Source organism: Syngnathoides biaculeatus, chromosome 3 (genome assembly GCF_019802595.1).
Source record: "Syngnathoides biaculeatus isolate LvHL_M chromosome 3, ASM1980259v1, whole genome shotgun sequence".
NCBI classification, from domain to species: Eukaryota; Metazoa; Chordata; class Actinopteri; order Syngnathiformes; family Syngnathidae; genus Syngnathoides; species Syngnathoides biaculeatus.
The window spans coordinates 19,416,318-19,431,805 of NC_084642.1; the positions used below are offsets into that span (position 1 = coordinate 19,416,318).

Below are 15,488 nucleotides of genomic sequence, written 5' to 3' on the forward strand. Positions count from 1 at the left end.
TGTCTTTTGCTTTCTTTTGTCTTTTTCCACGGGATTTATTCAAGAGCCACCAAAGATGACAATATACGATGTTCAGGTGTCGTTTGTGTTTAGATAAATCCAATTATATTTTACAAATAATTCATAGGCAATGTTGGGGAGGGCGACACACTGCATCAGCTGGTAAAATGCGTCGGGCTCACAGTTCTGAGGTCCTGGGTTCAATCCTGGATTCGCCTGTGTGCAGTTTGCATGTTCTTCCCGTGCCTGCGTGGGTTTTCTACGTGCACTCCGGTTTCCTCCCACATCCCAAAAACATGCAACATTAATTGGACACTCAAAATTACCCCTAGGTGGGATTGTGACTATGGCTGTTTGCTTCGATGTGCCCCAATTGACCCCTCCGTACAGGGCACTTAACCACGCCTCCTGGAGTGACGTCACGTCATTCAAATCAACGATATATTATAGATTCTAAATACAATACATTCTTAACTGAGAGAGACGCCATGCTTCTGATTTCATTCAATCATTCACACGTAGCAATGTTATGCTAGCGGAGAACGTCTCATTCATTTATACGAGACGTGTATTAAAAATCAAATTTAGGGCATATCTTCGTGCAAACACAGTCTGGTTAAGCTTCTGGCCGCGAGCCAGCAAGAAATCAATACGTTTGTGCAGTCCGATCATCGCTAAATATCGCTCAACAAAGAATAAGTGTGTCAATCGTTCACACGCAGCAGTGTTATGCTAGCGGAGAACGTCTCATTCATTTATACGAGACGTGTATTAAAAATCAATTTAGGGCATATCTTTGTGCAAACACAGTCTGGTTAAGCTTCTGGCCGCGAGCCAGCAAGAAATCAATACGTTTGTGCAGTCCGATCGTCGCTAAATATCGCTCAACAAAGAATAAGTGTGTCAATCGTTCACACGCAGCAGTGTTATGCTAGCGGAGAACGTCTCATTCATTTATACGAGACGTGTATTAAAAATCAAATTTAGGGCATATCTTCGTGCAAACACAGTCTGGTTAAGCTTCTGGCCGCGAGCCAGCAAGAAATCAATACGTTTGTGCAGTCCGATCATCGCTAAATATCGCTCAACAAAGAACAAGAGTGTCAATCATTCACACATCGCTGTGTTATGCTAGCGGAGAACGTCTCATTCATTTATACGAGACGTGTATTAAAAATCAAATTTAGGGCATATCTTCGTGCAAACACCGTCTGGTTAAGCTTCTGGCTGCGAGCCAGCAAGAAATCAATACGTTTGTGCAGTCCGATCATCGCTAAATATCGCTCAACAAAGAATAAGTGTGTCAATCATTCACACGTAGCAGTGTTATGCTAGCGGAGAACGTCTCATTCATTTATACGAGACGTGAATTAAAAATCAAATTTAGGGCATATCTTTGTGCAAACACAGTCTGGTTAAGCTTCTGGCCGCGAGACATCAAGAAATCAATACGTTTGTGCAGTCCGATCATCGCTAAATATCGCTCAACAAAGAATAAGTGTGTCAATCATTCACACGTAGCAGTGTTATGCTAGCGGAGAACGTCTCATTCATTTATACGAGACGTGAATTAAAAATCAAATTTAGGGCATATCTTTGTGCAAACACAGTCTGGTTAAGCTTCTGGCCGCGAGCCAGCAAGAAATCAATACGTTTGTGCAGTCCGATCATCGCTAAATATCGCTCAACAAAGAATAAGTGTGTCAATCGCTCACACGCAGCAGTGTTATGCTAGCGAAGAACTTTGAATTCATTTATACGAGACATGTATTGAAAATCAAATATAGGGCATACCTTCGTGCAAACATATGTTTTCCGGTTGAAATTAGATGGATTTAGTTGATGATGCGGTCTTCCACAAAGTTTGATCCATCGAAGGCATTTTTCGTACTGGGTCTTCGGTTTTGGAAAGGGTACGATAGGGTATATCGTTGATTTGAATGAAATCAGAAGCATGGATTCTGTCTCAGTTCAGAATGTATTGTATTGTATTTGCCATTTTTACTGTTTGTCTTACGTCAGCGCACGTGGCGTGACGTCACTTCAGGAGGCGTGGTTAAGTGCCCTGTACGGAGGGGTCAATTGGCTGGCAACCAGTTCAGGGTGTACCCTGCCTCCTGCCCGTTGACACCTGGGATAGGCTCCAGCACTCCCTGCGACCCTCATGAGGATAAGCGGTGAAGAAGATGGATGGATGGATGTTGGGGAGTAACAATTGCTTGTAATGAAATTATGTAATTTAATTACAAACTGTATGTACCTGAAATCAAGAACATTACTGGGAGAAATGCGTGGTTACAGTTGCTTTTGCACTTTTCAATGATTACAATTTTAGTTGCATTAGAAAAATAGCCTTCAAAGCTCAATTTTTTTTCACGTCACTTCTGCTTTTTTAAGATTGATACTCATGATTGCTATTGATTGATATATAAGATTGGCATTCTGCGCCAGTCCCCCCCAAAATTGACATTTTTCCACATAAGACCTCAAAGTGGCACCTTGTGGTGCAATTTGTTAGTTTGGCCTGTTGGTTTTGTAAAAGTCTCACAGTCACACCTTTGAACGCATAAAGGAACGGTGATTTTTTAACAGTTTCATATTTGTAAGTAGGATTCACTTACTTGTCATATGCAGCATTGTTGTCCAAAGGATAAGAAATATTTTCCAAACTATGCACATTTGTCATGAGGTCGACATGGTCAATTTTATTCAAAAATACCTTTTCCAATCAAAAATATGCAACTGCACGTCAGCAATGTTTCTTAATACAGTACTTCATGACAAAAATGAGGCAGATTTTTTTAAGTCAGTATAAAAGGAACTTCTCGCACTACCTTCAAAGGCAGAAAACTGCCATATTTACTTTATCTCCCACCCCCCAAAAACTGGAAAATTGACAGCTTTTACTGGCAATGTTTAAGACGCTGAAGGCAGAAGATTTCTTCTTCAGCCCTCCGTTTGTCTGTCAGTACATAAGATTTATAGAGAATGACACACCTGAAAATGCAGGTTGTGGGAATGTGACTTCTAATACACACATTACATCTCAGGTCAACGTTCTCATACCAGAAAAAGATGTAAAAATGGCAGCTTTTACAGGAAGTTTTCAAAGTGCTTCTGATGAAACTGAAAAATGAAATTACAGTTCTTGATTTGCCTCCCCACCAACCATTCCATCATGGTGCAGGTATTTTGAGTGTGTGTGTCTGGGGGATATTGGCACGGGGTAAAAAAAAATTGAAAATGTCATCCTGTGAAAATGGCCTTGTGAGAGTTGCATCGACTACGTTCTCCATTCTGAGTTGTTATTGTTTACACTCATGCCAATTCACCACTTTTGTTGCTAGATTTAGCAATTTCCAGACTACCCCACAAAAAAGCACATGGAAACAATTGTAGCTACTTTTTAACTTTGTTTGGTTAAGACATAAAAAATAATCACACATAGTGTCATTAACAATCTGAAAAGGGCTTAGTCTTCAATATTGATCCAAAGTAACAGTACTAAAATGACTCATGCACTGGTCACTGCAGATGAAAATAAACCCGGTTTTGCAAAAGGTTTTAAAGATGACTTTTCAAGAAATGTGTTTTTCTTTGGCTTGTTTGCTAAAATTGCTTGATATGTTTTAAACCCTGGAACAACTGCATCTCAAACCAAACCAATACACTGTATACACGAATATATACAGTGTAAGATAAATACAAATCAAGAAAGCAAATAAAGATTTCTTTATCCTCTATTACCTCTAAAAATAAAATAAAATAAATAAACGCACGTCAATTTAGGTCATGTCAATCTATGGAATTACATCATTAGCCAATGGCACGACTCCTAGCCACAGGGACCTATCAGCAAGCTGCATCCCCTGAAAATTTGTTGGGAACACGCCTCGTTCATGCTGTACAACATGGGCAAATTTGGCAAAACATGCGGAAAATGCTCAAAATAAAAGTAGCCTTTCCATCCAATACGAAAGGGTTTGTGATTCTACAATGACATATTGTTAATTTATGTGTAGCTTATGCTTATTTTTTGTTCATTAAAAACTTTCATTCAAAAATGTAAAGCAAAAATCTGACTGAGATGACCCCATAAATGTTTATCTGTTTATTGGGAGAAAGTTATATTCTTCTATTAGATGGGACTTTGGCGCTATCTTGTGGCACTCGCGGGCATGTCGTCAGTAAATAATGGTGGGCATGGAATACGTTCCCTAAATAATCAATGAATAGACTGATTTGAATATATAATGGGAAAACTTTCACGTTATGACAATATTGTTGTGTCATATTTTAAAACCAGCTGTGATCTGTACAAGAACAAAGAAAAATGTTGCTGGGATAAAAAGTTGTACTCTGAGGAGACCAAAATTTTATTTTCCCAATGTGAAGTTATAATATTATTTTTAAAATTACTACAATTCATGTTTTAACAGATGCTAATAAACCTATTTTTGAAATATTACTTTTATTTTGGAAATGGTTTCTTTATTTTCTGAATACTTTCTTCTGAGATGAAATGAATGTATTCATGCAGGGATGACAAATTTATGTGTAATTACCAAACCCCTTGGGCTCCCCTGAACCCAGTTTGAGAACCATTGTTTTAGAGTGTGTACTTGTGGGGGTTGTTCACAGGCTGTAGTTTGTTTGGTAAACGGATGTTGAACTTTTCTCTCAGAAGGCTCTCTATCTCATCACAGGGCACGTCCTTCATATCGTAGACGTCCACGCCCCGTTCGGCCTGGAATGTGACCTCGCTGTAGGTCCAGCCAATCAAGGCCCTGAAGCCTGTGGGCGTTTGCAGGGAGCAGATGGACTTGTTGATGAACAGCGATGTGGGATCCGTCTGGAGAATGTGGTTGGCCTCCGTGAAATGTCTGGCGTCCCGGGGCGTCAGGTTGAAGCAGTACAAGGTCCTGGTCGTCTCCCTGGTCAGCAGATTGGAGTTGGCGAAGTCTGGATTGAGAATCTCCGGCTTCCTGCCCGTCTTCTCCAGAACCCACAAATCATGTTTATCCGTGAGACGGAATGTGCCCGGCACCTGGACTTGGTCCTTCCCGGAGACGAGCTCCAGCGGCTCCCACAGTTGCCACGACACACCGAAGCTGACATCTTCTATGTAGGATTTCCCGTCAAGAACTACCCTGTTAATGAGGTGATTTTCCATAGAGGAAAAGTCACCGATGGAGCGGTTAAACACCCTGGCAGCCAACACGGTGACATCGTAGCCCATTTCTCGAAGCACCCAGGACAGCAGCAGGTTGTTCTCCATGCACCAGCCACCACGGCCCCGACGGACTATTTTGTCGAAAATAACATCGATGTCCGTGACCATCCTTCCGCCGCAGTGCATGTCAAGGTTTTCGAAGCAGATGGACATGATGTGGCACCTATGAATCAGCTTCAGCGTAGCAAAGTCCGCTTTGTTGCGCGGTGCCTGGAACCCAATTCTTTGGAAGTACTCTTCAAGGTTCATCTCTCCTGCAAAAGAAAGGCCATGATACTCTTGAATCTTGTATTTCAATATTCATAGCAAAGTGGTAAATTGATGTGCAGGTGCCCCAACTTAGAAATGGTTTTTGATTACGAGCCATCAATGTTTTGCTGTGTGTTGTGAATAATAATTGGACTTGGAGAAAATACGTGGTATACTTTGGTTACTTTCCAAGATTCAGCCACAGTTTATGTTACCTTGCAGTGAAGGTGAAAGTAGAGTACCCGGTATTTTATGTGCAGGCCTTTTTTATGCAGGTATTTTGCTAAATTACTGTTATCTAGCCATAAGTCTTAAGAAAGTGAAGATTGAATATAATAGACAAATACTGCTGTACTTTAAAATACAAATGTTTAAAAAAATGCTAAAACATAATAAAATAATTGGTGTAAGTGTAATTAAGGCAAAAGTCATAGTATATTTCTGTGTTGATGTGTTCCTTTAAGGGGCATGGCCTCAGGAGTCATATCAAAGTCATTGGGTAAGTCACCACACATTTCTCCATGCAGTTGTTTTCATTTTGAATTTGTGGTTGGGATTTGTCATGTTCAATAAATAAATCTCTTGGTCTAATTTTTTTTCCCCACTTCATTCAAACAGCTGAAACTCACATTGAATTTTTGGCTCACACCACACAGCAAAAAAAACAAAAAAATCAAACAAACAAATGAAAGAAGTGACTGTTTACAACTCAAACTCCTTGTAGAAATTGAGGTACTTGTCAATCACGGTACCGCTGTTTGTTAAAATGACACAGACAGCATCAGCTTTTGGCAACACACACTGCATTCCACATTCTTATGCAAATTATATATTTTTTCTGCTCTGTTGAAACAAACGACAGGTAGCACAATTTCCAAGTCATCAATCACCAGAATATAATTCCGTTGTTTTTTTTTTTTTGTTGTTTTTTTTACAAACCTCATAGTCATTTATTGAATTTGCAGCAATCGGAGGTCATATTTACTGAATTCAAAAGCTATTTCAATCAAAAACATCCTCACAAGTTCCATTTTGACACAAGACCCTTGTTTGATAGTAGCGTCACAATTTTTAAACTTGTTTCATCAGAAAGTCCAAATACATTTCAGAGCTCATTTTTAGATCCTCAAGCACTCGCCCCGGCATGTTTCCAGGTAAATACATGATACATGCTGCAAGGTATACTGTACCTCTGCATCGTTTGCTACTATGGGCATAAAACGGCAGAGAATCATGGTGTGGAATTCCCATTTTTTCCCCTTACCTCAGCCCTTTTGAGGACCTTTGGAACATCCTCAACGAAAAGATTGTAAAAGGGGGAGGCTGCGGTGGGTCGCCACACCCTCGTCTTATTTTGGTGGGGTCATTTCCTGCACGACACTGCTGGTAGTGTGATTTATTGTTTCGGGCTGGGCCGGGCAGTTTCTGGAGAGACAGTGATTCTTGCACACCTTCCCCCAAACCATAATCAACAAGGATTAAAGAGAAACAGGTTCCAGATTATTTCTGCTTCCACCAGTAGCACTTTGGCCTCCACGCCTGTGGATATAACCTTCTATCTGAGATTTCTTTTTTTTTTTCACTCCACCAGTGCTTGATTGTACTTTTTATTTTCAAATATTTTACTGTATTTGAACGCTCTTAAACATGTAAAGCACATTGAGTTACCTTGTATGAAATGTGCTATACAATACAAATAAATTTGCTTTGCCTTTGCGCGCCGTTTATTCAAATTGTGTAAAGTGCTGCGTTAAAAAAAATCTGAGCGATTGGATTATATTTTCACTGATGTATTCGTTATTATATTCTCTATTGTGCACAAGGTGGCTGCCATTGTGACTAATTGTTGAAAGTTGGGAAAAAATGAAATGGATACGGGTATCTGTCTGAGAGACAAAACTTAAAAAAAAAAGTTACCTTTTGCTAGTTGCAATAGGGTAACTTCTGATCACGTTGGCTCGTGTGAATGTTTTAAAGGGCATGTCCGGTGACGTAAGGGTTCCAGTTCTTCACTCCCAAACGCCCCTCTATACTCGTTTGGCATACGTCAGCATTTTTCGTTCACTGCTTTTCCTAACTTTCCCCCCAACTAAATATAGTATATATTTTTTTCGCCTCCCTAGGTCGTCTTCGCACTTGGGAGTCAATGTCAGTGTAAATAAAGCAAAAAATAAAGCCAAAAGTGTATGGTTGCAATAGTTATATGTAATAGAGTTAGTCATGTACTCGTCGAGTCAGTTACGAAATTATATTTGCGTGTTCCTTTTGAATTATTGTTTCACCCTACCTTTTCGTTGCGACACTGACGCGTCCAACCCAAAAAGTCACTGTAGCTTTATGTATTCTGGTGACCCATATCCGCTATCGATTTACAAAATAAAACTATTGCGTCCAACGGTATAGGAACTTTACCTTGTGATTTTTCTCAACGCGTCCTGGCAAAGTCGTTTGTCCGCTTGATCAATTGAAGGCATTTGTTTTACACATTGTATTTTCTATCCTTTTATTTTATCCTATTTGTAACAACTGTGTTTCATATTGTAATGCTCTCGGAAATGGTCATGGATGACAAAGTCGCTGCCTTTCAGTGACTTTATTCGCACGACGGGTGATTCGGATTTTCAAGCAGTTTCTGGTAGGACACGCCCCCTGCGAGATGATTGGTACGCTGACGTAATGAATTGACCGTCATAACGTGTATCACGTTTGTACGAAATAAAAATAAATACGTCTGTCGTGGTTAGTTTTTGGATGGGTTATTATGAAACATTTAACCAGAGGTGGGATGTAATCCTCTACATGTACTCCGTCACATTTACTCTAGTAGCGTTTTGGATGAATTCTACTTTGCAAAGTAGTTTTAATACTGTACAGTACAGTGCATTAATTTCATTTTCAGTCCATCAGTACATCCAGTACACTTGAGTCTCTCGGCCTCCCCCTGCACGGTGCTGCCTGAATAATAAATACAAAGTCATTGTAATTGACTGGAAATCAACAATATCGCATTGACATACCCGCAGGATTAGAGCCACAACTTTTCTTAAATTGAAAAAAAAAAAAAAAACGTTCTTAACAAACAGCTCTATTGAACTTTAGGAAATTATGGTACCATCCTAGAATTTGTTGAAAGGACAGATCTGTAACTCACCTTTGACTCTAATGGCTGAGATGGAAATTATATTATTGCAATGATGAGGGTAGTAATATGCCACTACACTTGCTTTAGATGAGCAGTTTTCATTGCCGAAATCTCCCTCCACCAAGCAAGTTGATAAATTGCATTCCTCCCTGCAGCCCCGCTGTGCGAGACGGCCACCAAATCATGCATGCAGTGTGTCAACAGGATCTGAAACCAATTAGCAACTTCCTGTGTATTTGGATTCCATTCTTCGAAGATTTCTTTCTTTTTAAGGGACAGAGCGACCAAAAGTTTGGGAGATCCTCTCTCCAATTGGGAGACACAGACAAGGATGTACACAGCATTTATAATCGGATAGACTGCACCGTGGATTGAACTATTACTCTCGGACATTGACTTATACTGAATCAGCCCCTTTTCTCAGGAAAGCAAATAAAGGAAAGTGAAATACAGTATTTGTTTAAGATAAAAGGTGCCGCTAACCACCCCCCGGGCACTTTTGCTGTAGATTTCATGAAATCCATCCAGAGCATCCCAGTGGACATGACACACCCCACGCCGAGGGAACCAGTCATCCACTTTACCGCCCCTGTAATCATCCATCCATCCATTTTCTATGCCGCTTATCCTCACGAGGGTCACGGGGAGTGCTGGAGCCTATCTCAGCTGTCAACGGGCAGGGGGAAGGGTACACCCTGAATTGGTTGCCAGCCAATCGCAGGCCACATAGAGATAAACAGCCGCACTCACAATCACACTTTAGCAATTTAGAGAGTCAAATTAACGTTGCATGATTTTGGGATGTGGGAGGAAACCCGAGTCCCCAGAAAAAACCCACGCAGGCAGGGGGAGAACATGCAAACTCCACACAGGTGGGGCGGGGATTGAACCCGGGACCTCAGAACTTTGAGGCCAACACTTTCAAGCTGGGCCATCGTGCCGCCAGATTTCATTAAATATTATACGTAATTCCACTCCGTGTTGTTTTGTCTGTATTTTGATTTTAAGTTCTAAAAATCCAGTAAATTCGGTTTAAATTCAAGTTTGAGTTCTGCAATCAAGAGTTGGCATTTCCCAAGAGTTGCAAACTTCAGATTATGAGACTAATAAGTGGTTCCTTGTTACTTTTCCTCCATTTTGCACTTAAGAGATGATGGGGTGCCCTTCACTGGACAAAATAGCTTGATTATAAATAACATCTATTCCCGCTAAACCGGAAGCAACGCAGGCATCACATTTTTTGATGAGTAATAATTTACAAACACAAATAAATGCTTCGGATGCCTATTGCTTTCACCTGTTGTCTGACTGTTGTTGGTCCCTGTTGTTGTTTGTGTTTGGGTTCTAAATTTTTTTTAGCTATATTATATTTTTCCATTTTAATTTACTGTTTTTTTTTGTTTATGTGGGTGCCAATTTTTTTTATATAACTTGGGTATGCTAAATGTTTTCAATGACCACATTCTTTTTTTAAACTTTATTCCCTAAAAGAAAATATGAGCTCTACACACCTTGTAAAAGTTTCAATACAAGTTTAATAACTTGAAAAACAAAATAAAACAGAATCAAGTGAAAATCAAATCTAGACAATACATATGAATATACTGTACTGTAAATGAATAAAATAAGTCTATAATATGTTAATTATACTGTATTACTCGTGTAAATAAAAGTGTGTGTCTATTTACGTAATGCCACCATGTAATCAAAGTAATGTTCTATGCTATATAATCATGCAATTACATCATTAGGAATGTTAATGGCATTTAGCAAGTCTTACAGAGACCCGCCAGAAAGCAAAATTAGTTGGAAACACAGGTTGTTTATGCTGAACATGGGGAAAGGTGGGGAAATTATACCTTTTACAAGAAGTGTAAAAGGAAACATCTCTGGATGGCATAGCACCCCATTTTTCTTGGTCACATTAATGCGGAAGGGCATGAGGGGAAGTTTAAAAAAAAAAAAAAGATTTTTTTTCAGGCAGCATTTTATGCTTGCTTTATGCTAGTTTAAAACATTGGGGCAGGGATTCCCAAAGTTTTTTGGTCCAGGAAAAAGGGAGAATTTTTTAAATCATTTATTATTGCTTACTGATGCCACAAGATGTTGTCATTGGACCACTTTTCCACAAATAGGAATATGGTTGTAGCTTGAGGGATCCACCCGTCCATTTTGAATGGCACTGAGGGCACACACAGAGATGGATTCTTAATCATATTCACATTGTCATTGCCAGTGGGGAATGAACCCATGCTGCCGTGCAGCTAAGGCACACAAGGCAAATTTATTTGTGTATTTCATACACAAGGTAACATGTCTCACATGATTAAAAGCATTTAAAAACAAAGAGCAAAATACTTCTTGTGGCATCTTTGGTCAGTCGAGAAAGAGCTCAAAATCACTGAATTGGTAAGTTTTTCAGCAAGAGAATAGACTCCCCCACAAAAATCAGTGAAAAAGTGAATTGAAACTATTGAGGGAACAAAGGGTCAGAAGAATGTATTCACTAATCAAATTGCTTTGCGAATTCTGATTAACCGATACCGAATTAAAATTTAGTAATCAGAGATTCACCTATGCACTGACTTTTTCCCTCATTTATTGGCATTGCCCCAGGAAAACCCACGCAGTTGTCCACCGTCCCACTCAGTTTAAAAACATTTTGACATAATAATCTACTGTGAATTATTTTACTAACCCCCAAGATAGGGCTCGCTGGAGCCAGTTTGAGAGCCACTGCTTTAGAGTGTAAACCTGTATTTGTTGTCCACAGGCTGCAGTTTGTTCGGCAAATGTATGTTGAACTTGTCTCTCAGAAGGCTCTCTATCTCATCATCGGGCACGACCTTCATATCGTAGACGTCCACGCCCCGCTCGGCCTGGAAGGTGACCTCGCTGTAGGTCCAGCCAATCAAGGCCCTGAAGCCTGTGGGCGTTTGCAGGGAGCAGATGGACTTATTCATGAACAGCGTCCGAGGATCCGTCTGGAGAACATTGGTGGCATGCAAGAAATGTTCGACATCGCGGGGTGTCAGGGTGAAACTGTACAAGGTCTTCGTCAGCTCCCTGTTCACTAGATTGGAATTGGTGAAGTCTGGATTGAGGATCTCGGGCTTCCTGTCCGTCTTCTCCAGCAACCACAAATCCCCTCTATCCGTGAGACGGAATGTGCCCGGCACCTGGACTTGGTCCTTCCCGGAGACGAGCTCCAGCGGCTCCCACACTTGCATTGACACACCGAAGCTGATATCTATTATGTAGGATTTTCCGTCAATCACCACCCAGTTAATGAGGTGACTATCAATGGGGGAAAAGTCACCGATGGCGCGATTGAACACCCTGGAGCTCAAAACAGTGATGTTGTACCCCATTTCTCTAAGCACCCAGGACAGCAGGAAGTTGTTTTCCATGCACCAACCCCCACGGCCCCGACGAACTATTTTGTCGAAGATGACATCCATGTCCATGATAATCCTGCCGCCGCAGTGCATCTCAAGGTTTTCGAAGCAAACTGACATGATGTGGCACATGTGAATCAGTTTCAGTGTGGCGAGGTCCGCTCTGTTGCGCGGGCCCTTGAAACCGATTCTCTGAAAGTACTCCTCGAGGTTCATGTCTCCTGCAAAAGAAAGCACATGACTTTCAAAACATCTGTAACTCGAAAATGTGTGGATGATATTAATTCATATTTCAGGTTTAGTGAGGCACCATGGAGAAAATAGTACATCTCAAACAGTAGAAAATGTAGGTTTGGCAAAATATGTCTCCTTTAAAACTGAACAAAACAAACTCATACCCATGTCTCTTGATATTGGATCAGAAATTCATCTAACACCTAGAGAACTGTTTTAATATGGTTTTCCCATGTCATTTGAACACCTGAAAAGGAAATGAAACTTTCCCATCTTATCACTGCTTATCTCACGCTAAAATCCATCTTCAACCATACAAAGAAAGCAGAACAAATGAGATCCAAAATTAAGGTGTGTGCATTGATGTGAAATGTGGAAAAGTACTGAACACGCCAAATGGTCCTTACTTAATTCTTAGTATAAAAGCCTTTAATTTGCTATGGCAGGTTTAAGACGTGTAAGGAGAAACTAGATGTAATACTTGGTCTGGTGTGATTCTGCCCTGTTCCTCCACACAGTCTTCAAATCTAGAACCTTCTCTGCTCTTCTTTTATAGACCTTGAGTTTCAGTTCTTTCCATTGACTTTCGATTGGATTCAATTCTGGTGAATTTTTCGTGAGTAGAAACCTGTTTGTCCATGTAAAGAGCCTAATCCGTTCCAAGTCCCCTGACCCTGCCAAAAATAAGCTTTCAAAGTATGTAATGTAAAGAATAATAAATATTGTGTTCTTTACCTTTGGTGTTGGGTGACTATGCAAAGAGAAGGGTGAGTGACACACAAAAGGCATCATGGGGGACGGAGGAGGAGGCATTTTGTAACCTGAATGTTTCATTACTAGAGACGTTCCTAAGTTAGAAGTACCGCTGTATATTCTCGCACTATTTAACTGGCTCGTCCAAATGTTGTTCAGTAAACTTTAAACAGACTTTGACATGTGGGCAGAGTCCTTTTCTGAATGTTTCCCTAAGGAAAAGAGTACCTGCCAATTCCAAGTATTTTTGAAGTTTTTCAGAGATGGTCCTTGGCACTTCTTCAAATCTTCTGATTATTCATTGCACTCCTCTGTCAAAAATCTTGTGAGGAGCACCTGATCGAAGCATAGTTATGGTGGTACGATTGGCTTTCCACTTACGTATTATGGCCCCCAACCACGCTCAATGGAAAGTTAAGAAGCTGACCTATGCGCCTGAAACAAATGCCATCCTTATGTTTTGCAACAATGACTTTCCGACGATCTTGAGACAGCTCTCTGCTCTTACCCATCACGAGATGTGTCATGGCTCACTCCTTGGCAATGAGACCTTTTTGTAGGCCATTAATTAGGAATGAACCGGCTGATGTGGTTCTCAATGTCTCACAATTCCGGTTGTTTGTTTCTAAGTACCCTGCAGTTGGCTGGGAACAGCATAAAGTAGTTCTATTGGATAATGCTGACCATAAATAATGATCAAAAGGGTAATCGTACACAGCACTAACAGGCGATCTTGAAAAATAATCTGAAAAATGTTCTTCTACTTTGCTACTGATTGACAGCAGTTTACAAACTTGACAAATGCATTACTTCCACCTATTTATCAGTTATGACATAGTCGCTGCATTGTCTTACAGTATAAACTGTTTAACTATGTAGATACTCATAACAACAACAACAACAGGTACTATGCACATGAACAGAATAAACACAAGATCTAGTCCTGTTGCCCTCAAAAATCCAAACACTGAATAATTGAATCATTTGCTTGTTTACTCACTCACTATTCACTATACTCCTCTCAAATTCACGCCTCACCCCATTTTTACACTCCATAAATACATTTTCATCGATTCCGGAGTCACATATCTCATACCTCCCATCCTCAGGACTACCCATGATAAGTGTTTGTTTAATCCTGAATGTCCTGTTGGACGTCACCCTTTGAGAACCCCCACCATACCACATTTTTCATCGCCCACCACTACGACCTACCATCGCTTTTACAATTTTCAATGTTACCACCCATGCTCTTTTGGAGAAGATTTCAATCTCCAAAAAGGGGGGCTCCCCGAAAAAAGATTGAAAATCACTGCCCTAAGGGGACAAGCCAAAAGGAAAATAAGTCCAAGGTGGCAGTTATGAATAACAAGACAAATGCTATGGCAATTATAGACAGTATTAGTAGATTGTATAACAATAATACAATAATAATTGCCAGTCAACCCAATCCTTGCATTTGTGCTGTGCATGTCATGGACTCCCCCCATCCCACCTCATCTGTAGTACTATTTAATCATGTTTACTTCTAGGCGGCAGGGTGGAGTAGCTGTAGAGCGTTGGCCTCACAGTTCTGAAGACCAGGGTTCAAATTCCAGCCCCATCTGAGTGGAGTTTGCATGTTCTATCTCTGCCTGCTTGGGTTTCCTCCGGGCACTCTGGTTCCCACCCACATCCCAAAAACATGCATTAATTGACTGTCTGCCTCCATGTGCCCTGTGATTGGCCGGAAACCAGTTCACGGTGCACCCTGCCTCTTGTCCGATGATAGCTGGAAATGGTTCCAGTGATCCCGCGACCCTAGTGAGGATAAGCGGCTCAGAAAATGGATGGATAGGTGACAGCATAGTGTGACCAAGTATCATAAACCATAGTGCATTAGTGTCCAGGGTTACCGTGGAACGTTTTTTCATTTAAAAAATGTTTTTGGTAGTTCTTTTCATTTCTTCTGTTACATAACTTGGCCGAAACCGTGACAAAATGGCGAAAGAAACGACACAGACTACGCGTATATGTGGAGGAAATGACAAAAAGCAAACGAAAATAAATGTAACATTCCGCTTGTTGTAAACATGCACGCCACCTGAATGCAAATGTCCTTCCACTCGTTCGGAGCACGTTCACGGGTTTAGTAAAGTTGAACTTTGTTTTACTCCCAAGCAGCGTGACAGCTTTTGCAAAGGTGTCTTACCCACGTCGACCTTGCGCTCGGAGTAGGTGTTGTTTGATTACTTCCCTCTTCAGATGCACGAAAACGAAAGTGTAGAGAGCAGTGGTGCGGTCAAACTGAAAACTTCCGTTTTGTGCAAGAAAAAAAAGAGTTGGATGAAATGTACGTTTTTACAATTTCATTTCACCAGTCATCTACTGTAAGGTGTAATATTTGCATGAGGACATTTTGACACTCGTAATAATTATCCCCATCACCTTTTTGTTGTGTATGTTTTTCAGTATGTACCCACATCCGCTGTTTCTTGTC

General features: G+C 40.6%; 2 protein-coding genes across 7 annotated transcripts; both read right to left on the bottom strand.

The window, feature by feature from the left end:
* Positions 1 to 4,358: 4,358 nt before the first annotated feature.
* Positions 4,359 to 8,056, bottom strand: LOC133498172 (arylamine N-acetyltransferase, pineal gland isozyme NAT-10-like). 5 transcript variants are annotated; one of them, XM_061814701.1, is made up of 2 exons: positions 7,895 to 8,056; positions 4,359 to 5,487 (listed from the first exon to the last, which is right to left on the bottom strand). In XM_061814701.1, the coding sequence occupies exon 2, from the start codon at positions 5,480 to 5,482 to the stop codon at positions 4,610 to 4,612; it is 873 nt and encodes a 290-aa protein (XP_061670685.1). In that variant the 5' UTR covers positions 5,483 to 5,487; positions 7,895 to 8,056; the 3' UTR covers positions 4,359 to 4,609. The 5 variants fall into 5 exon arrangements, with proteins under 5 accessions (XP_061670685.1, XP_061670684.1, XP_061670683.1 ...); XM_061814700.1 differs by having other exon boundaries at positions 7,770 to 7,907; XM_061814699.1 differs by lacking the exon at positions 7,895 to 8,056 and adding an exon at positions 7,400 to 7,758.
* Positions 8,057 to 10,140: 2,084 nt separating this feature from the next.
* LOC133498365 (arylamine N-acetyltransferase, pineal gland isozyme NAT-10-like) lies at positions 10,141 to 15,454 on the bottom strand. Of its 2 annotated transcripts, none has more exons than XM_061815101.1 (2): positions 15,201 to 15,454; positions 10,141 to 12,243 (listed from the first exon to the last, which is right to left on the bottom strand). In XM_061815101.1, exon 2 carries the CDS (start codon positions 12,236 to 12,238, stop codon positions 11,366 to 11,368), a length of 873 nt encoding a protein of 290 aa, XP_061671085.1. In that variant the 5' UTR covers positions 12,239 to 12,243; positions 15,201 to 15,454; the 3' UTR covers positions 10,141 to 11,365. The 2 variants fall into 2 exon arrangements, with proteins under 2 accessions (XP_061671085.1, XP_061671084.1); XM_061815100.1 differs by having other exon boundaries at positions 15,093 to 15,454.
* Between the last annotated feature and the right edge of the window lie 34 nt (positions 15,455 to 15,488).